This window comes from Tursiops truncatus, chromosome 17, assembly GCF_011762595.2.
Source record: "Tursiops truncatus isolate mTurTru1 chromosome 17, mTurTru1.mat.Y, whole genome shotgun sequence".
In the NCBI taxonomy this organism is placed as follows: domain Eukaryota; kingdom Metazoa; phylum Chordata; class Mammalia; order Artiodactyla; family Delphinidae; genus Tursiops; species Tursiops truncatus.
In genome coordinates this window covers 53,453,368-53,477,729 of record NC_047050.1, presented here as the reverse complement: position 1 = coordinate 53,477,729, position 24,362 = coordinate 53,453,368, and the positions used below count along the sequence as shown (strand labels likewise).

General features: G+C 33.2%; 1 protein-coding gene across 3 annotated transcripts in view; it reads left to right on the top strand.

The window, feature by feature from the left end:
• CSMD3 (CUB and Sushi multiple domains 3) overlaps positions 1 to 24,362 on the top strand; it is a 1,081,491-nt gene that overhangs the window by 763,964 nt on the left and 293,165 nt on the right. For all 3 annotated transcript variants that reach the window (XM_033843074.1, XM_019931944.2, XM_019931943.2), the window contains 3 exons: positions 1,654 to 1,845; positions 6,439 to 6,565; positions 9,316 to 9,518. In XM_033843074.1, coding sequence (XP_033698965.1) covers positions 1,654 to 1,845; positions 6,439 to 6,565; positions 9,316 to 9,518 — 522 coding nt within the window. The remainder of the gene's footprint in view (positions 1 to 1,653; positions 1,846 to 6,438; positions 6,566 to 9,315; positions 9,519 to 24,362) is intronic.

Genomic DNA, 24,362 nt, shown 5'->3' with positions numbered 1-24,362 from the left:
AAATTAGTGATTTGTCATCAGTGAGCTAATAAATCCTTTTTTGCTTTCTAGTTCAAATTTAGATTAATTTGGTCAAGGATCTGTGCCTACAAAAGAGATACAAATCTCTTTTTGACTATCCTATGATTTAAGATGTACATAAAAAAGTTCTCCTTTTGTCAAATATTATTTGTCTTGAAATCACAGACTTCCCTAATTCATGAAGCCATCTGGAATATTTATCATAGTCCTCTAGTCCCAGAAGCTATAATTGATATAATTTAGCACCTAATTATTGTTGGTGCATTCATTATATCTTACATTTATCATACATTTATGTAATTTGTAAAACATTAAGGGCAGAAGAATTCCTTAGCTAGGGAGGTTAGATTTTGATAACTAGTGTCATGTTTGATTTACATTCTGAAGTACCCTTTTCTAGTTCTTTCAGTATCTTAATAGTGAATTGTGCTATGACTGTTTTTTAATATTCATCTTTATTAATTTTATTCTGAATACACACACAAGGTATTCTGGATCTACAGAGATGAATTATTATCATTTAAGTGATATAATTAATAATAGTAATAATAATAACTGTGTCAGCATCCCTTTGACCCAGTCCTTACCCCTGTAGTAACACGATGAAAATCAGATGGAAAGATCTACACGAGTGACCAGGGACAAGGAATAAAGAAAAATGCACGTGCTGTGCTTAAGATAGTTGTCTTTAACTCCTCTCCCGAAAGGAGGAAGAAAAAAACTTCTGCTCTTTGGAGATGGGATAGAAAGAATTCTCGGTTTTTATTCTAACCTTTGGAATGTAAATTTAGGGTTTCAATAGTCAGATTAGCCTCCTGTGTCTCCAAGTTTTATAAACTAGAGACATCTGTAAGGTTCTGGGTCTCATTCTTCCTTGAAATGTAAACACAAACCCCCTTCAGAGTTAGGTTCATCTCTGCAGTTCTCTCACTACTCAAACAGTTGTAACTTAACTTCTCAAGTGTTACACTTAGCCCAAGATCACAAGTTTCCAGCAAAAGTCATGTGGAAAGCCCCAACCCTTTAGAAATCAAAAATATGTTCTCTACACCCTACTCTTTTTTTTTTTTCCTTGTGAGAAATTTTGAGAGTCGTACATTCTGAAGAGGGCAGAAAATAAAAATTCAGAGTTCTTCAAACTGATTACTGTGTTATATTAACTCTTGATAAAGTATATTTTAAATATAAGGCTATTTCACTTTCTTCTAAGACTATAAAAGTAAAGCAGTCCAAAGTTATATTTGCAGTGGAGACATTTGTTACTTGGATAGTTATGATTTCACATATTTTGTATGGATTTTAATTTTTCATTATTTGATCATAATAGTTACATTGGTCAGAATCTATTAGCTGCAAATCACTTGAAGCAGGCAAGAATCTTACTACTATAAGTTATGATATAGTCATATAGACCATGGGGTAGCATTGCTAAATTTGAATAATACAACAAATTCTAATTTTTGAGAGAAAAAGCTCTCTATGGTGGCTGTAAACGAACAAAATTAAATACGGTAACAGTAATAAAACCAGGGAAAAGCATGTAATCATATAAAAAAATAAAAAGGGATGATTTGTACAGTTTTAAATCTTCCTGTTAAATTTTGTCTTTAATAAACTTGTATTTTCTCATAGGTTTTGAACTGTCACATTGTGAGGATCCTGGCATTCCACAATTTGGATACAAGATCAGTGACCAAGGCCATTTTGCTGGTAGCACTATCATTTATGGATGCAATCCAGGCTATACTCTCCATGGAAGTAGCCTTCTCAAGTGCATGACAGGGGAGAGAAGGGCATGGGACTACCCTCTGCCATCCTGTATTGGTAGGATACGGCTTTAGGTTTTCATGAAATACATCTATGGAAGTGTTATTAAAATGTACTGTACCTTTTCAAGTTATTCAATCTGTCCACACACAACTCATACTTTAATCAAAAAGTTAATGAATTCATAGCTCAGATTTATGGAGAGTGAGAGGGTTCTTTTCATAATCTTACCAGTAAGTACATTCTCTTTTTTGGGTAAAAAATGGTTTGAAGCCATTATGTTTATCTTATCTTGATATAAAGTTTAACTCACTACAAAAATATGCTGAAACTCTTAATCATACACATTTATTGAATCACATTGACCAGTTTTGTTTCTTGTGTTTTTTGGGGTTTTTTTTTAGATTTGTTTTTATATACAAAATTGTTGCTTATGCTGATATCAAGCTAGATTAAAAAACAGTAAACTATTCTCAATAACTTCAAAGTCTTTATATACTTTTTCAAAAACTAAAAGTGCATATGTTTTTCTTATGTGTATGTATCATGACATAATTAAATGAATTTCAGTAACAAAAGGCAATGTGAGAGTCAGTGATATCAGATATATTGCCTACATGAAGATATAGATTGATCATTTTCTCTCTTATTTGTATAGCTGGAGTACAATTTTATTGCTGCCATCTTTAGATTGATTAACAAATAACTGGGTATTATGTGAGAAGCAGGGTGGATAGAAAAGTGTTGATAAAGACATCTGCTTTTTTTTTTCTTTTTTTGCTCCAATATCAAATAGGTGCCAGGCTGGAATATTAGGACAAGAAAAGATACTTAAACAATATCAAAACATTTAAACAAAACACTAACTCCTCAGTAGGGAACAAACATGATTCTTTAGCAATTCTTATTTCTGAATGGCATTTGTGGAAGCACAAATCCATTCTGTGTCAGGCCCATATGGATAAAATTGACTTAAACTTTTTTTTTTTTAAACAGCTTTATTAAGTTGTAATTGGTATCTTTAAAAAATGCACAGGGCTTCCCTGGTGGCACAGTGGTTGAGAGTCCGCCTGCCGATGCAGGGGACACGGGTTTGTGCCCCAGTCCAGGAAGATTCCACATGTCGCGGAGCGGCTGGGCCCGTGAGCCATGGCCGCTGAGCCTGTGCGTCCGGAGCCTGTGCTCCGCAACGGGAGAGGCCACAACAGTAAGAGGCCCGCATACCGCAAAAAAAAAAAAAAAAAAAAAAAATGCACATGTTTAATGTATACAATTTGATGAGTTTGGAGACCTGGACCTTTTGAGACAAATTTTAATGTTTGTTAGTTGATATAGTCAACATAGGAATCTCCACAAAACTTGAAGGAATTCAAATAGAAAACAATGAAATGCTAGTTATTAGAGGTCTTACAACTAATTGCAGTGTTTTTGATGACATGAGTTTTCTATTGGTTTATTAAAACAGTGATTCACACAGAAAGCAAACATACTTTTATCTAACCAGAATGCAATTATAGTGCTTTCCTTTCAGATGGCATCTGAATTTTGGATAGATTATGAGGATAATACTACAGTAACAACCTAAATTGACAAAGCTTGAGATTCTGGAACATGACCAACAATCAACCCACTGTCATTGGTTATGAGAACAATGTAGCACTGATTAGTTCTCTCTGAAGTTATGTTCTTTGATGTAAATATGAAATATATTCAGAAAATCATTAAGGGTTGCAATGGCACAGAAGTATAAACTTGTAAATACTGACTTACCATGTTGTCTTTAAAATTTAAATCATAAACAAATACATTAAAAAACATATATTTTCCTTATATGTTGAACCAAGGTGAAGACATTTTTCATATTTTGGAAAAATTTTATGCAAATAGGACATTTGGTCTGGGATCAGAAAGAAGATTTTAATTTTGTTTGCAATGAATCAATGCACTTTATGTTTATGAATCTGCCAAGTCAAAATTTAATGACGTGACACTGCTCAAGATTTCATGCGAAGGGTAATCTTTTTTTTTTTTTAATGATGGTTGATCAGGAATAACAGCTGAAACAGTTGGACACATGGTGTGTCATGCTATGACTTCCATGAGAACAGAAGATGAAATTCTATTTTAGATGGTGTTCTTTACTGGCAATAATTAATAGCTTTACCACCTGGCCTAAAATCATAATTTTCTATGCCCATTAACCTTAAATATCTATTATGATTATATTTTTGCCTTTGCCAAATAAGAAACTTTTTCTCAATTATATGGATTATTTCTAGGTAATTATGTTTCTGTAGCTTATACATTGAGCAAACAAAAATTAATTTTTGAGACACCAAAGCCAAAGAACTTTAACCTGTACACCTTCATTTTTATCTACAAATGTAAGACTTCTGTCAGAATATGAACCCCAGTGATACGGTATATCACACTGGTTCATTTGAAATCAAAATACCAATAATATTTGTAGCAAAGAAATATGGAAAAAGAAAGAGGTATGTTTAGATTCAAGATAAACACAGTACCCAAAATTCCAGTTTGCCTTGAAGTTGCTTAAAAATTAATCTGGAGGAATGAAGTCAAATTTGTTCTCATAAGAAATATATACCAATAATAGTGATAAATCATTAAAATGATGAAAAATGAATTATTATAGCTATACGGTTCTAGGTTATCCAACAAAATTTTTATTTAAAAAATGAGAAAAACCTCAGTAAGTGATGGTAACTTCTTGAATACAGATATATTTTTATTCACTTTAAAAATAACTAAGGGCTTCCCTGGTGGCACAGTGGTTGAGAGTCCGCCTGCCGATGCAGGGGGCACGGGTTCGTGCCCCGGTCCGGGAAGATCCCACATGCCGCGGAGCGGCTGGGCCCGTGAGCCATGGCCGCTGAGCCTGCGCGTCCGGAGCCTGTGCTCCGCAACCGGAGAGGCCACAGCAGTGAGAGGCCCGTGTATCGCAAAAAAAAAAATAATAATAACAACTTAAGTTTATTATTATAAATTAAATTAAGCTAATGTTGCAATACAAAATAAACTTGCTTAGCCCTCTGTAGGTATGTGTATCAGTTAGGGTTCTCCAGAGAAGAAGGATTAGTAGATCTAGATCTAGATCTGTCTGTCTATCTGTCATCAAGAAATGTATTTATTTTGAGGAACTGCCTCATGCAGTTGTGGGAGCTGACAAGCCCAAAATCCAGAGGGAAGGTCAAAAGTCCAGAAACTCCAGCAGGACTTAATGCTGCAGGCTTGAGGGAGAATATCTTCTTTTCTAGAAAACTCTGCTTTTCCTCTTAAGGCCTTCTAATTTATTGGATGAAGGCTACCCACATTATCAAGGGTAATCTTAAAGTCAACTGATTGTAGATGTTAACCAGGTCTATAAATAGCAATACCTAAACTAGTGTTTGATAAAATAACTGGGTACTGTAGACTAGCCAAGTTGACACATAAGACTAACCATCATAGTGTGCTAAAATGTAACACCTAAAATCTTTGAAACAATTTTACCTACATGAATAGATACAGATTTGAACCATGATATTCGATATTATTAGGTCTTTTCCAAATGCTGAAACTTTCTGTCTTTGACCTTCTTTGCTCTAATAATCGAAACAAAACAAAACAAAATCCAAGATTGTTACTTCAGTCATTGAATTTGAGTAAGACAGTAACACTGCAGAGAACAAGCAAAATAAATATAGCAGTATATTCAAATATTTAAGCAAAAAGTAAAATAGTATGGATTTGGTTTATTTTTTGGTACTATGATAATCTGGAAAATTTTCAAATGTATAATGTATTACTACTCTGTGGTTTCTAGGATTTAGAGATGCAGAGCAATATACTAATTAAGCAAACTATTTACTTTCTCTCTTCTCTCTTCTCTAGAAAGAGAATTCTTTCTAGATTATTTGCTTATCTAAGTAAAATCATTCCAGATATCCCAATATATTAAATATTATTAAAATGGAGAGGGAATTCCCCAGAAGACAAAATTTTTACTATATTGTATGATGATGCTTACATTTTTAATTTGATAAATTTTATAAAAATCAGAGACCGGTTTGATTTCAATCAAAACTGAGCTAGATTTAACTGAAGAAAAATTTAATAAAAATGCCATTTTGACTTTCGGGAGGTTAAAAGCGAAAGAGTTTAGAGTGATTTAAAGGGGAATAAAAGGACAATGAAATTTGGAAGGCCTGAGGGACTGCAGTAAAGCTTAGTTTTTCTCAGAGGTAAGGTAGTAAGATGATGAATTATTCAGCCTACAATCAACTAGCAGTGAGCAACTTGCCATCTGTTTCCCCTTTTTACATTATCATTATTTAACAACACATCTTAAAATGTTTGGAAGCCTAAACTCAGAGTTTTGAGTGTGTACTTTTTCAATTCCCTAATTAGGTTTATTATACTATTTTTATATGATCTGACTTGAGATTCTTTTTTTATTGTACAGTATGTTCTTGCTTCAATTAATACCTTAAACTGAGAAAGCATATACAAATATATACTTTCAATAAGAGGAGAAACCAATCTCTGTTTTCCTTCAGGTGAAAAAATATATACTCTTGAGAAATTTGTAGATTGTTTAGAAAGATTGGCATTAAATTGTGACTTAAAATTGAATTAATTTTTTACTAGCCGAATGCGGAGGTCGTTTTAAAGGAGAATCATCAGGAAGAATCTTATCTCCTGGTTATCCCTTTCCGTATGACAATAATCTGCGTTGCATGTGGATGATTGAGGTAGATCCAGGAAACATTGTCAGGTAAATGGATTTTATTATTTCAAAATGACCAGGGAATCTGAATTTCCCTGATCAGCCTCTATATACAATATCAATTAATATCAAGATTTTTCAATGTTTTTTAACCTTGGCAAAGAAAAACATGGTTTTTATACGTTTAAAATATGAAAAAAAAGTATTCATAAGCATGATTTATTGATTTGTGGTCCACAACAGTAGTTCATACAGCCCCTTAGAGAGAAGCTTTTCAGTTATAAGAGGGCACACAGAAGGTGCGAATTTTTCCTACTTGTTGGCAATGCTATACTTTCAGTTCTGCATGACTTAAGACGCTGAGTCCATCATTTTGATAGGTATACAGAGTTGTGCAGATCACTGTCATGAGTTCAGCCTCATGAACATTTAGAAGAAATAAGAATGGAAGAGGACCCAGTACCTATTCCCTGTCTTCCCTAGATTTAGGCATATCTCTGAAGCATTTGCTCTCTTCCCCTTTAACCATGTTAGAGTTCTGTTCCTGCTGAGTTTAGTTAGGTGGCTCACAGTTCTTCACATAATTTCCTCTTAGATGATGGCAGAACCGTAGCCTCCTAAATTAACACCAGTCAGGTTTCCAAGGTGCACCTGCTCTCAGTTCTAGTTTAACTATTATTGTTATGACTAGGGATGAATTAGTAAATGAACAAATTCCCCTTGACATATGAGCTAACTATTGTGTTATCACTCACAAAACAGTGACATTAAGAATTGCTGCTGGGGGCTTCCCTGGTGGCGCAGTGGTTGGGAGTCCGCCTGCCGATGCGGAGGACGCGGGTTCATGCCCCGGTCCGGGAGGATCCCGCATGCCGCGGAGCGGCTGGGCCCGGGAGCCATGGCCGCTGGGCCTGCGCTTCCGGAGCCTGTGCTCCGCGGCGGGGAGGCCACAGCGGTGGGAGGCCCGCGTATCGCAAAAAAAAAAAAAAGAATTGGCTGCTTTATATAAATGGATTTTCGAACAGGCTTATGGGTGATGAAGGCAGTTTTATGGGAAACCAATATTGTCCTTCAAATAACATGCTGCAAGGTGTACTCCATGTATTGTTGGATGCAGTGTGAACTGGTACATTACTTTTGCAAGGCAATTTGCAGCTACAAATTGAATCGAACCTCAGCCTACTTTTCTTTAAGATACGTCACGTATTGTTTTATTTTAAATATTAGAAATAGTAAATGTGAAAATACTAAATTCAACAGAATTCTGGGATTTTTAAAAACTAAAGAAAAATATTTGATGTTAAATTGCAACCCAGATCACATATCACACATGAATGTGGTATGTGTGTGTGTGTGTGTGTGTGTATATATATATATATATATAGAGAGAGAGAGAGAGAGAGAGAGAGAGAGAGAGAGAGTTGAGCATGTTGATATAATTGGATTTCTAATTTTTGGCATTAGGTGCAAAAAAATCAGACATTAATTTTGTCTAGATTAGACACAAAGCAAAATAGATTTAACATGAAACCTTTTTTTTTTCCTTTTTTGTGCATTTTTTTGGGGGTAGACACTTTCACATTAAGGAAGTTCCCTTTTACTCCTAGATTACTGGGTGTGATGATTATGAATGGATACTGAATTTTTAAAATACTTTTTGTGTATATTGAGATCTTCATGTGATTGTTTTCCTCCTTATATCTGCCACTGTGGTGAAATGTAATCGTTGGTTTTTGAATGTGAACAATTTTTGCATTTGCGGAATAAACCTCATTTGAGTCTGATAAAACAAACAAAAAACTTGAAACAGTGGAAATGACACATACTATGGAATTAGATAACTTGAGTTCAATTCATGACTCTGCCACCTTTGGGCAATCTTATTTAATCTATCTCAACCTCATTTGCTACTTTTGTAAAGTTGAGATAAAAATTGTTCCTGCTTCATTGGGTCATGGTAACAATTAAAGGAAGAAAATCGATGTAATGCATTTTGCACAGTGCCTGGCACATATGAGATCCTCTAAGTGTCACCTGCCATTGCCACAGTTAAAAGTCATGAACACTGAAAAGAATGTACAGATCTTCCTCGGGTTACATCCTGATAAACTCAACGTAAGTTGAAAATATCATAAGTTGAAAATGCATATAATATAACTAACCTACTGAACATCATAGCTTAGCCTAGCCTACCTTAAACATGCTCAGAACACTTACATTAGTCTACAGTAAATCATCTAACACAAAGTCTATTTTATAATAAAGTGTTGAGTATCTCACGTAACTGTATTGAAAACTATAGTGAAAGTGAAAAACGGAATGGTTTTATGGGTATATTATGGTTGTAAATGTATTGGCGGTTTGTCTTTGTGATCTTGTGACTGACGGAGCTGTAGCTCCCTGCCGCTGCCCAGCATTGTGAGAGAGTATCATACAGCATATCACAATTGGGAAAAGATCAAAATTCAAAGTACAGATTTTACTGAATGCATATCTCTTTTGTACCATCTTAGAGCCAAAAAGTCCTAAATTGAATCATCATAAGTCAGGGATAGTCTGTATACCTAAAGTTTTTATAGTTTGCAGAGGTGATGTAATAGTACATTTAATCATATTCTAAAAAAAATTATACTGCTCAAGAAAAATTCATTAAGTTTATATATGCAGTTTACATAATTCATTTTTATCTGATAGAATAAAAGGAATATCTAGTAGAAGCAAGATGAATATTTGTTATATTCTTTATTTAAAACTGAATCCATGTTTAAGATAATCAGAGATATATGGTTCTCCCACAGCCTACAGTTTCTTGCTTTTGATACGGAAGCATCGCATGATATACTCCGAGTTTGGGATGGTCCACCAGAAAATGATATGCTTTTAAAGGAAATTAGTGGTTCTCTTATTCCTGAAGGAATCCACAGCACCCTCAACATAGTAACCATCCAGTTTGACACGGACTTTTATATCAGCAAATCTGGATTTGCAATTCAATTTTCAAGTGAGTCATTTTTTTTATTTCTTAAATAAAAAATAGGAGTGCTATTTAAATAGTTCTGTTTACTGCTCAAAACTTTAATTTTAAAATTTTAATGATCTTAAATATTCCTCTTTCTAGTCTTATTATTCATCTGGACTTAAGGTAAAACATAAGAAAAAGAAATACAATTAACTTTTAATTAATTAATTATTGAGACCTTCTCTCCAATTGTCAAACCAATTTTCCATAAAGATGGTGTTAAAATAATTCAGCAAATGAAATAATTACATTATACAGCTTGTAATTTGAATTTACCATAAAATTATATTTTAAAATGTACAATTTTTGGAGATAAGGAAGGAAATGAATATTTGCCATTAAAAGAGAAGCAACCCTACATTTTTACTAATTTTATTTTTCTTCTGTTAAAGATCTTAATTATATATTCACAGGAAGCTTTGACAAAATATTTTAGATCTACTATTAAATTAAAGATTTTCTACAACAATGAAATATCATTCATTATAATTACTATTGTTCATGGGCTTTTTCCTTTTTTTTCTTTTTATGACACTGCTAAGTGGTTAAATATATGCTGTTCTGTAAAATGGATTTTGGTTTAATGGCTGGAGAAAATAAATGAAAACTCAAAAATTTTAGTTGCTATTTTTTCACTCTTATTACCAACACACATTATTTCTTTGAGAAAAATATCTAAGGAATCTTCTAATTGTATAGCCTTAAAAAGTCCTATTAATTGAAACTTGCTGAGATTTCCAACATCATCTATGGGAAGAGTGCAAACCAGTATTCTTCAAATGTGCCTTAATTCAAATCCTGTCTTCTTACTAATTGCTGACTTTGGACACCTCACCTCATCACCTGAGTCTGAGTTTTCTAATTTACATAGGAATAATAATGCTCATCTCATAAATAGATTATTAGGATTTAACATGATCACATGTGCACAGTTCTTAGTATTGAGTAGTAAATAGTGCCCAGTGAACTATTATCGTTATATGAATAAATGTAAAATTGGAACCCTTTAGAAAAAGCATGAAGGACTTTTTTAATGACTGGCCCGAAAATATACCACTTTAGATTAACAACTGGTCAATAAAAATATATAATTAACTTGACAGACCTTTTGTTCATGGAATACAGTTGTTTGGCATAATCAACTAAAGTAAATAAATTGTTTTGTTATAAATAAGACTCATATGAGAGAGGTGTACATCAGCAGAGTCAGTATCTTTCAATTTGTACCCTTAGTGTATCTTTTGAGACAAAGAAAAAAGGAATGAAAAATAAGAGAATGATTATGTAATTAATGAACATAAATGGCTTGTAATTCTGAAACACTTATAAATGAAACATTGTTCATATTTATATCTTCTATTTTCTACTGTTTATTTCTTTTTTATTTGAAGTTAGGAACAATTTGTCAGCAAACTGCTTATGATTGCTGTTCAATTTCATTTATTTATAATGGTAGTTTGGCAACCAACAGCTCTCCTTTCATTTACCTTAAATTAGTAAGGTTTTACACTTACATGGTTATTTGTGATTAAATATCTGAATGCAGTCATGTGAAAAGGTGCTTCAGGCTGTTGTTTGTGAATGCCAAGTACATCTGATTAATAGAAACAGACTGCTTTATATGCATTTCTGGAATTTTTAATGCACATTTGTCTGTGAAATTAGCAATACATTTTTATATTTATTGCATTTGTAGGGCATATTAAAGTTATGGAAACAATATGTATCATACCAGAGTTTTAATAAATCTGCCTCCATAATATTCTTTTAAGATGCATACAAATGTGTACTACTGATCTGAGACTAAAAACCTATTCATTGAAATAAAATTACCTGGAGAGTTAATATATTGTGAATAGCATCAATCAATGAAAATTAGTCTCTGGGTTGGAGATCTTCTGTAACTTATGCCTATACAGCTTTATAAGTGTTCAGATTTCAAATGTGAAAATAGTTTTTTCATGAATGAGGTCTTGCTTGGTGCCAAGAACCGTAAGTAGTTTGTATGATCTATTTAATCCTCACAGAAGCCATATGAGATATGCTGTATCATCCCCATTTACCAAACAGTACACTGAGGTTCAGAAAGTGAGTTAATTTGTTCAAGGTCACACCCTAGCAGATGCCTGCAGCTGTGACTCAAATCCACCTGTGTCTGAAAGGAGATGAACACTGTGCCTGGTGCATAGTAAATACTTAGCAGTTATTACTACTCTTTTGCTATCCTTATTTATTCTTTATTAATATTCTAGAGGAAATACAAAGATTTTCATTATATGTTATTAGTTACAATGAAGTTCTACAATTTAATCAGCTTGTCTTTCTGATTATCCTTACAAGAACCACATCTAAAGTCACACTTCCAAAAAGCAGATGATTTATACAAGTGAAGCAGTGAGAAGGAATAAAGGAAAGGTGGAGTGTGTACATTCCTGCCCCCTCTGGCTAAAGTCATTTTGCCCTATAGGAAGACAGACTAATTTTAAAGTGGAACTTGAAATAAAGAGTTTTATGTAAAGTCATCTAATTGTCAAAGAAAACAACTAATCTTAAAGAGAATATTAAGGTCTGTAGTCCAATAAATCATGACTATGGGTCAAATTTGGCTTGCAGGTGAAAATTTGCCACTTGAGTGTTTTACCTGAATTCTTTTCCCAAGACAAATCTATCTCATGTTACCCATTTATTCATTTGTTCATTCGTTCATTCTAGGAGAGTCTATTAAAGGACCAGATAGTAAGCATATTTATCTCCAGCTATTTCTCGAGTGCATCTTTCCTTTCACTTAGGCAAATCTTCTTAGTTACATAAACACACGCACACACACACCCTGTACTGTTTTCTGTCCCTAAAGTTTCTTTTACTTTAATTTTTTTCTAAGTCTTGCTCATTCTTCCAGACTCAGCACCAAGACCTCTCTTTATAAAATATTTTCTGACCTCTGTATAAAACATTTTTAAATGTTTATAAAACCATCTCTTTTTAAAACATCCTCTGACCTCTCTTTACAAGACAAATTCCAGCCCATGCTCTAGGCACTAGCTATAATTTTTTTCCAAATAAAGATGTGAAAACATGGTTTATGATTTCATTGTTCTGAAGATGTTTTAATTATACGAACTTTGCCTCTCTAAATGTCCGTAAAGAGCAAACATTCTATTTAGGGTGATCATGTAATTTATTGTTCAAATCTAAGATAACTTTTGAGAGTAAAAGGGGACACTTAAAAATTAAGCTGGGGCTTCCCTGGTGGTGCAGTGGTTGAGAGTCCGCCTGCCGATGCAGGGGACACGGGTTCATGACCCGTTCCGGGAAGATCCCACATGCCGCGGAGCGGCTGGGCCCGTGAGCCATGGCCGCTGAGCCTGCGCGTCCGGAGCCTGTGCTCCACAACGGGAGAGGCCACAACAGTGAGAGGCCCGCGTACCGCAAAAAAAAAAAAAATTAAGCTGGACAACAGGCATAAACTAGAACAATAGTAGCCAAATCAGTTTGTATCATTATTTTAATTGTCAGATTTTCATTCTGTTCCCATTCCACCCACCATCACCACCACAGTGCCTGTTCCTTTTTTGAGCAAAGAGCTAAGTGTCAAATAATAACTTAAAAGAGGAATGAATCAGGAAATAGCAGCAAAACAGTCTTAAGCAACAAAATGCAACCAACAAAATGGATTTCAGTGAACTTGGTGCAAAGTGAATTTAACTGAAATGTAGGTCACATACCAGCTTCATAATCACTGTCAAGCCACTATCAGCAGCCTCATGCCTTCTATTTCATGATCTAGTCAGTCTTTGTAGTCTTTTGCTTTGCCTCTTGGTGTTATATTCTGCAAGACTCTTTTGCTTAATCACAGCTACTTAAGTCTGACGTGGCTACCTCATGCTGTCCTATGTTCTGCCCTTGGTTCTCAGCAGTCAGGCTCTATATATATCTCCTACTTTAATTTCTAATCTGCTTGTCTCATCCCACTTTAGTTCCTCAGCGAGGACATCTTTAAGTATCATGCTGTCATTTGCCCACAGAATAGTTGATTTTGACAGAGCATTTTCTGTGCTCTTCACTCTTTGACATCTCTTTTAAGAATATGCCCCTGCTGGATAATACAAAATACCAAGGGCCATATCTTATACTGTTGAAAATTCTCAAGGAGATGGATTCCTTAGTCATGAGACGTTGATGTCTCCCGGCCTTAAAGGACTGCATGGTGCCCCTGCATTTGTTCCCATCCTCATTATTACTGCCTGCACTGCTGTAGCAGTCGACTAGCCACTCACTTCATTGTCTCTCCAGCCAGACTTTTCTCTACATTTCCACCTGACTGATGTTTTGAAAATATAAATCAGACATCACTCCTCTGTTTAAAATTATTTTATGGCTACACAGTCATAAGTTCAAAACTGTGGAATTACATTTAAAGCCTCCACAATTTGCACCCAAATTATCTGCCAGCTTCATCTCTCACTATTCAGTTACATACATCTAGTCATCTAACTGCACTGTCCTGGAAAGACATTGACCTTTCACATTTCTGCTTCTTTTGCAAACTCTCTTCCATGTTCCTGGAACACTTAAGTCCACATTCAAAAATCCATAAATTCTTAGTCATTTTCCAAGGCCCAGGTCAAATGATACTTTAAGTACTAATGAACTTCTAGGCAGAATTAGTCACTCCCATATCTGCAGTGCCCTGGCACTATGTGTGTATTATATTAGAATGGCTGTATATCCTCGTTTGCCCAAGACAGCCCTGGTTTATGCCTATTTTCCTGGCATCCTGACTTGTTTGACATTTGGTCTGTATTTTCCATTTTCAACAAAGTATCATTATTAATAGTTCTGTTAAAATAGCCAAGGTGTATTTATTAGCTATTGTCTTTGATCTCATCTAGTAATGTGTGAGATATATTCCCAGTGCTCAGAGTAATTATAATACATGATTAATTTTGAAAGACAAATACTGATAACCCATCTCTATTTTCCAGTCCTATGTGGATGCCAGGTAACTTACACTTCCCCTTCATGGGTAGCATATAGAGCTCTTGTAGATGAAATGAAAATATTCTCAGATATTAACATCTAACTCATTCTGATCTTAGATGGTATTGGGAGAACTATTTGATACTGTTGCCCTGCCAGCTATTTTGTATGACAGCAAGTTATGTCATAATCTATTCTGTGGCTTGAAAGATACATAAAGCTGTCAGGCCATGAGTTGGCCAAATGACTGAGAAATATGTATTCTTGAAATATCCACAGAAGTAGAGGTTGCACAGATGTACTGTAGAGCTATAGTCTGAATGTTCTTGCCATGAGTGTTTGTTATTTATTTTATAGGATAAATTAAGAATTATTTATTTTATCATACTGTTTTATTATTTTACAATAGACATTTATGGCAGCAGTGGGATAGAAAGTACATACTGAATATTCATTTCTTAAGAAAGCTTAATTCCACCAAGATTTCTAAAAGAAAGTTCAGCTGAAGGAGGCCGTCAGGAAGACCCAGCAGAGATCAACAAGGATGTCAGACAAACTTATTCCTGCAAAATTTGAAACTAAACCCAAAAAGATAGCAGGAAAGGAGCTAGAAGAATTTTTGTTTATTATGATTTGTGAATCAAAGCATTTTAGTACATCCAGAAACACATTTTTTAAAAAGTGGGGAGTTCCACATGATCCCATTTCAATTAAACATATTTAGGTAAATTGTAAAAATATTTTTAGAGGGTAAATCATGTACTGATTGGTTATTTTTCTATACAATCAAAAAGTAGTAGAATACAGAAAAAAATGAGACTTCCTTGGCTTGTATATTATATTAACATTCTTTTAAGCTACAGAGGGGCAATTTTATATTCTAAAATATGAAACATAATTAAATGGTGATTTGGAGCCATGATAATACATTAACAACATCTTTGTCATTTTAAAGTACTTGATGTATTAAATTGATTATTATTATGATTATTTTAAAGTACCCATCTACTATAGCTATGTTCTTTTCAGTTGAATTATTTCCTAAATAAAATTTCTCCCTGGTTTTAGATTTATCCCTGGGACCCTGATATCATTGGTATTAATAGACCAATTTTTCCTAATAACTTGTTAACCTCATGTGAAATGGGATATTTTGATTGAGAATGTAGTATATATGATATTAAACATGAGATTTAGACCTAACAGTATATTAATATTTTAAGATATGGATACTTGATATTTTTATTTTATGAACAAATTGCCTACAAATTTTAATATGATAAGTTGTTGGAATACCTGTTTGGATTAACTACATGGTTCTTAGACTTTTATTACTTACATATTAAGGATTTTTTACAAGTTGCTCATAATGTCTGCTAATCATCAAAATTTTTTTTTTTAATTTTGTTGTGCTAATCATCAAAAACCCCAATGACAAGAGTCTGTCATACAGAGTGAAGTAAGTCAGAAAGCGAAAAACAAATATATATGTAATCACATATATACATATATATATGTAATATATATATTACATATATATGTAATATATATATTACATAATATATATATGTAATATATATATAAAACACATATATACATATATATATGTAAAACACATATATATGTAATCCAAAAAAAAAGAAAAAGTCATGAAGAACCTAGGGGCGGGATGTGAATTAAGACTCAGACCTACTAGAGAATGGACTTGAGCACACGGGGGCGGGGAAGGGTAACCTGGGACAAAGTGAGAGAGTGGCATGGACATATATACACTACTAAATGTAAAACCGATAGCTAGTGGGAAGCAGCCACATAGCACAGGGAGATCAACTCAGTGCTTTGTGAACAACTAGAGGGGTGAGATAGGGAGGGTGGGAGGGAGGGAGATGCAAGAGGGAGGAGATATGGGGACATATGTATATGTATAACTGATTCACTTTGTTATAAAGCAGAAACAAACACACCATTGTAAAGCAATTATACTCCAATAAAGATGTAAAAAAAAGAAAAACAGTAACATCTCAATTAAAACAAAAGAAAATTGATGATGAAAATGCAACTTGTACACAATGTATGTTAACATACATGGGGATCATGTGGTGTCATTGACCATGTGAAAACTAGAAGACATAAATCTGTTTAAAAAAAAGCATGACTTTTCATTTAGAACAAATGAAAACTCTACTAATTTCATCACTTTATGTTCTAAATTCTCTTCTGCATATATGAAAAGTGTTAATATGCCAGCTTCCTTAGCAGAAGAACTTCCCAAATAGTTAAATGAGTCCAATCTTATATGTCACATCAGTAACATTAATCACCTCAAATATTTTAATTCCAGCAAAAGTTTTTCTTTTTACCTCCATTTTATGAAGCAGAGTATAGTCTTTGAAAGTTCATTGTGATAAAGATGAAACATCTCATATTATAAATTTAGTTACAATTTTAACATTTCAATAATTAAATTTACTTAGACTTATTTTATGGTCCAGCATATATTTTTCTAAAAGAACCATGTGCATTTGAAAAGAATGTACACTTGCCATTATTGTGAATTAAATACCAATTAGATACAGTTGGTTGATAGCATTGTGTTTGAAGTGTTCTATATTATTACTGATATTTTGTCTACTTTTTTTTTAATCCACTAATGAAAGAGTAGCATTGAAATGCCCAACAGCAATTGTGGATTTGCCTGTTTATTCTTTCTATCTTATCATGTCCTGTCATGTTTGTGTATCATGAAGATCTGTTACTAGGTGTTTACATTTGAGATGCTATGCCTTCTTAATGAGTTGACTGTTTCATTACAATGAAGTAGCTTTCTTTTTCTCTGGGAATTTTCCTTGTCTTGAAGTTTGCATTGTCTGATATGAATATCTTATAATTAGTGTTTGCATGGTGTTTCATTTAGCATCCTTTTAACTTGTCTTTATATTTAAAGTAGGTTTCTACTTTAAACAGCACATGATTGAGATACTACTTGCTTGAGTCTTGTTTTTTTATACAGTCTGAAGATTTCTGCCTTTTAATTGTAGTCTTTATTTTTTTTCATCTTTATTGGAGTATAATTGCTTTACCATGTTGTGTTAGTTTCTGCTGCATAACAAAGTGAATCAGCTATATATATACATATATCACCATATCCCCTCCCTCTTGCATCTCCTTCCCACCCTCCCTATTCCACCCTTCTAGGTTGTCACAAAGCATGGAGCTGATCTCCCTGTGCTATACAGCAGCTTCCCACAAGCTATCTATTTTACATTTGGTAGTGTATATATGTCAGTGCTACTCTCTCACTTTGTCCCAACTTCCCCTTCCCCCGAATTGCAGTCTAAATCATTAGACCGTTCACACATAATGTAATTGTTATGGTCTTGTTTGGCTGCTGTATTGCTATTTACTTTTATTGAACCCACCTGTGCATTTCCACCATCATTTTCTTCCCCTCTATTAACTTATTGGCTAAACATTTTGGAGGTGGGGGTGTACTTGCTCTAATATTAATAGCATATATCTAGGATCAAAACCTACCATTAACTTCTATTACACACGTCATATGTAATGAAAGAATGAGAGTGTATTTACATTTTCCCCTTCTTTCCTTTCGACTATTGTTTCCATTTATCTTACCTCTATTTATATTAACACCACAATACATTTCTTAAACTTGAAGCAAACAATTATCTTTTAAATATTTTTTAAATGAGACAAAGATCACATATCAAAATTATAGTGTTAAGGATAAGACTTTGTTTTGTGATAATAATACAAATATAAATTTTGGTGACACACAACTTCATGGCAAAAACAAAGCTCTTATAAAATTAAGAAACAGATATATACTTAGAATTGGTTGTGGTGTTCATGTAATTCATAACTGCAACCAAGCAAATTCTACGCCTCACAATAAAACTGTCATTAAAATTTACAAATATTTTTATATACATCAAAATAATTGAATTACATTTTTTGTATGTATGAAAAAGTAATGCTGATTCAAAAATAAATAAACTTTAGTATGTCAGTACCAGGTTCTGTTTTCGCTACTCATTGTCATTCAGACCTAGAAAAGTTTGCATCTCTGAAGCACTTTTTCATAATCAAGCAAAATGCCCTACTATGGTTTTGAAAATAAAACCTTTAAATTTGGTTGATTTATATTAAAATCATATGAAAATCTTTAATCAAAATATTCAGTTATTGGCATGTTAAAGATCTTCAGCTTTTGAAAATTTTGGTGGATTATAATTATTGAAAACAAAGTTTGGAAATAGGAAGACGTTTAAATGCTATTTTTATGAAAAAGTTAAAACACTGTATAAAATTAAAACTTGAAACTATTATTGTCCTGTAGCATGATTTGACTTGTGAAAAGAGAGTATCTTTTGATGAAGTTCTTATTTTTTAATCAGATTGAATTTATATTTTATACTATAATGGAATAAAATTGAGAAAACATACAATTATACAGCTTACAAGTGAACTATTCCAAAAAAAATCATAATTTAAGACAACTTGGTAAGTTTCATATTATAAAATTTTTTGTCAAAGGTATCTGAAAAGAAGTAAAAATTTACTATCTGTGAAAATACTTAAGCTGAAATATTTACACATTGTTGTATGAAATAAAATCAAATTGAAACTTTCCTCTATTTTAAAGAATTAGTCCTACCAGATACCTCAATACCTATAAAGAAAAACCTTTCTCAATTAAAAATAGTATGGCCTGTAGAGACCTCTGTTAACATGCCAACGATTTAAAATGTATTAAAAATACCTTTAACAATACCAATAAAAATAAGAATATATTGAAAACCACATACTTAAGAAAAAATAGTAAAATGACATTAAATATGCCTAGGAAACCAATTAGAGAATGTACGTTTGTACCACAAATGATCATTTTGCTTATCTTATTTTTAATGTTTAATTAACTCATATAAAGATGTTTTTGTGTGCACAGACATGGCATTTTAATTTTTTAGAAATTATTTTTAGTAGTTTTTGCGTAGATACTTATTTTGAAAAGTTCATCAATGTAATATTATCAATCTGGTAAATCAGTACATATTTTTAATTACATAATTTAAATTACTTTTAGCTTTTTATTTCATGCCCACAATTTTTCACTTTCAATGACAAATGTCACCTGATTTTAATAAACATTTTATTATATTAAAGACATATACACATCTGCTGTCCCTCTTAGACTGTGTTCCTTTGAATCGCAAGGTTTATCCTATTAATATTTGTTTCACCAGAACTTGGCATTGTACCTGGTATTTAGTACTTAGTAAATGTTAAATGAATCTGATTGAGTAGGAAATTTTTTAATAATGTAAAATTAAAGGCACACTGGTATTATATACTGTCAGTCAAGACTAATGTAAAACAATATTTATATGTTTTTACTCTTTTTTTGCTCATTAATTCTGGTGATCTCCAAATATTAGAATTCAATTCTGAATTAGACTTCTATATAATCCTTTATAATCCTTGGATATAAAATCAGTTTCCTGTCTAGGTACCTTTGACAGTCTTCAACCTAACATGCCTTTTGATTTCAAAGAAATTAGACCAGTGATTTTATTTTCACTTTTGTCCATGTATTAGAGAACAAGAATCAATGATGGTATGGAGGTGTTGGCTCTTATTACAGTTCATCCCCAATATAAAACATACTTGGCTTATAGTGGGTGCACAACAATTACCTGGTGAAATAAATGAGTAAATATGTATTTTAAAAAGGTATTTCTATATAAAGTACTTGGAATATATTATAACACTAGCTTTGTGGTTTCTTTTGCATTGGCAGCTTTGTTTCCATCCAGGGTTGACAGGAGGAAAATCTCTTGTCATGCTGCTATCTACTTTAACCTGACTTGCCATATCGTTAGATGTACCCTTAGAAACATAATGAAATTCTAAAGATAGCCACGTTACTGAGTAGCTAGCAGAGTGTAGGCCTAATAATGATGTTGAACATTCTTTGTAAAATTGATGGATCTTGTACAAAGCAGGGACTCAGTCAAGGGCAAAATTCTCCAGGGTGAAATCCACCTCTAGGTTACCATCTGCATTTCACATATTTTCCGATTGATTTGATTCTATGGGATTTCCTTCCAGGTTAAATATTCCCATTACCCAGCTTGATTTCCTTATAGGTAGTGAAGTGGAGAATATCGTGTCATTTCTTAGTCAATACAAAAATATAAGGCAATAAAACTGGAAGAGTGTAAGGCCTTGTGAATACCAAATCTGGACTGTGACCTTGCTGAAGTTTCTTGACATATTGAAAAATAATATACAACAACTTCTTAGACAAACTACACAGTGAATAGTAAAATCTAGTGGTCTTTAAAGATTTATCTCAGAGTTTATATTTTCATAGAATTATACAATATAATTGTTAGAATAGAACTTTAGGATTATTTTCTAATACTAAATCAGGCAGGTAAAAAATTATTACTATGTCAATTTTACTGATGAGGCAGTTAAAATTCAGGGAACTAATACAACCTGGTCAATGTCCCTTTCTTACAACAGTACAGATTACAGTACAAGTCTTCTGCTTTTGATTTTATCCAACTGTATAGAATCTAAGGTTTTTCTCTTTTGAAAGTTCTTGAGATAAACAAGTTTATACCAAAGTGTCTACTTTCTGAATGGAAAGGACACACAAGAACTTATGAGTGATTTAAGTGTATTTATTCTTTGTTGCACAGAGCAATGCCATAAGCAAACTGGACTGTTAATTTGCCCAAGGTCACCAAGATGGTAATTCAGACATTATCTCTGAATTATCATCCATAATATAGTTGAAACTTATACATGTGCTAGTTAGGACTGTGAAATATGTATTAGGTGAGGTGCGCATTTCCAATTAAATTATACGCTCAATTAGATGAAACAAATATAAAATGAGAAGTCAGAAGTATATTTACAGTACTGATGAGTTGTAAAAATGGTGAGAACTCAGTCATTTTCTGTAGTATTTAGTGCTATCAGTATTCTGAAAACAGCCTCAGGTTATCCAGATAGATTAATTAAAGCAAATTAAAATGTAATATAAATGTTGTTACTGCAGTCTTGGAATAAGTGTTTCCCAGTGTCAAACAAATGCTAAATTATAAACAAACCTTAAGCATACATTGAAATGACTAGTTGTAATTTTGTTCATTCATTCATCCATTCATTCATTTCACACACTTTTTTAATAAAAAAATTTATTAAGCACGGGCTTCTTATTGCTGAGCAGGCTTCTCTTGTTGCGGAGCACGTGCTCTAGGCTCAAGAGCTTCAGTAGTTGTGGCACATGGGCTGAGTAGTTCTGGCTTTTGGGCTCTAGAGCACAGGCTCAGTAGTTGGGGCGCATGGGCTTAGTTGCTCCGTGGCATGTGGGATCTTCCTGGACCAGGGCTCAAACCGGTGTCTCCTGCACTGGCAGGTGGGTTCTTAACCACTGCGCCACCAGGGCAGTCCCCCACACATATTACTTGAACTTTTTTTTTTTTCATTGAAGTATAGTTGATTTACAGTGTTGTGCCAGTCTCTGCCGTACAGCAAAGTGACTCCGTTACACACATATAGACATTCTTTTTTTATATATTCTTTTCCATTATAGTCTATCACAGGATATTGAATGTAGCCCCCTATGCTGCACAGTAGGACTTTGTTGTTTATCCTTGATGAACTGTTTTTAACTATTGTGAAAGATTCTCTTCAATGTCTTACATATAAGGGCAATTTATTCCTAGGGTATAGCAATGCTTGATTTGATAAGATCCCATGTTGCTTAACAATAAATGCAGTAACTCTTTCAGTGGATTTAGACTATTGGTGAAGATTAAAAGCATTGTAAAAACAATTCCTAAGAAAAGCTAATGTAAACTTTCTTAACTTGAGCATAAACTCTTTTTTTAATTTACATACACTTATATATAATTAGCATGTTAATAACATCTTGAAAAATTATTTTTACTGTATATGATAAGTAGTTATAAAATGGTATTACTTTTACATATCTATTTTTTTCACACCCTGAGTCATGAGAATTTTTAAGAAAAAACTATTATGGATACAAGTGATTTTTGGTGGAATAGAAACAGTTCAATTTTAAAGGAAAAGTTTGTCATTACAAATTTATTTCTGACCTATTATAATAACCAGATATAAAAATTCATTTTGTTAGAAGTAAATGCTACCATACAGATTAAAATCACTTGCATAAAAAATAAAGTAAAAATTACAAGATTTTGTATGTTTGCAAATGTTCAGTTTATTTCTTATGTCAGGATTTTACATTCTATGGTGAATTTATTTCTAACAAAAGTATTTGTATCTGGGTATTATATTAAATTAGAAATAAATTTGCAATGAGAAATTTTTACTTTCAAATGGAACAATATTTATTTGATTTTTATTGATATCAGTAGCATAGGAAAAAATTTTATACACAGGTGAAATTTAATAATTTTTACATTTTTATTTACAAAAATTTGAAAATTAAAAGATTTTATAATTTTGCAAGTGTTTTGGACATGGTAAGCTGAGGGGCCTATTAGATATACAAGAAGTTAAATAGGCAGTTGAATAGAATGGTCTGAAGCTCAGGAAAGACATTAAGACTGAATGTATAAATTTGGGAAGCATTCAACTAAAAACAGCATTTAAAACCATGGGATAAGGTGAAATTATCCAAGGAGAAGTTGTAGAAAGATGGGAGCAGAACCATTAAGAACTAATCCCTGAGGTACTACAGCTCTCAGTCATTGGGTTAACAAGGCAGGGATAGCAAAAGATACCAAAAAGAGCAGCAAATAAGCCAGAAAAGAGAACTAGCAGTCTGATGACTGAGAAGCCAAGAAAAAAAGTGCTGTGACAAATGTTGCTAAGATTTTTCTGAAAAAAGAAGGCACTAAGTTATCATTGAATTTGGCAGCCTAGATTTAACAAGGACAGTTTAGTGAATATGTCTGATGAATGGCAGATGAAACTGGAGACAGTTGTATAGATATCTCCCTCAGGACAGATGTTTAATAGGTTTCCTACTAAAGAAAGGAGGGAAATGAGAAAAATAGCTAGAAGAGAATGGGAATGTAATGAGGATTTTGGTTGTTTATTTAAGATGGAAGTTGTAAGCCACATTTGTATGTTTTTGAGAATGACCCAGTACAAAAGGAAAACCTAGTGATTCAGAAGAGATGAAAAATCTTCAGGAATGAAGTCCTTGAGAAATAGAAAGGTTTTAATACCAGCAGGACAAGAACTAGGGTTAGCCTTACATAGAGCAAGGGCACCTTCTTCGCTGCTACGGGAGAAGAAGTAGAGAATATGGATGCAGACACCAGAGATTTGGTGAGGGTGCGCCTATCTTATTGCTTCTACTCTCTTAAAGACCTGTAAGGAAGGAAATCAGAAAAAAAGAGAGGACAGGAAGAACAAGAATGAGAAAAACAATTGGAGGGGAAATGTTCTTGTTACTGTAATTACTTAATACCATTTGACACATGCATGGCTAAATTTGGCATATATCAGGTTAAATTTTATTTTTATTACTTCTAGTAATACCCGCAAAATAACCTTGAGTCTTTCTTTTCTGCTTCCCTTTATGGTGAAATATCAGGAGCAAGAAATTGTTTGTGTGTAATGAAGGGTTATAAACTGTTCTTGCCTTTCTGTTTCAATGTAAGTCTAACTTTTTTGCCCAAGTCTTTTGTTAATAAACAACGGTCAGAGTTCCATTAGTAGGGCATGGCTTTTCATTGTTTTATCTGGTAATGGGATAGGTTTGTGCTGAGACAGTATACCCTAATGGCTAAGAGCCCTGCTGTTTCTTGATTC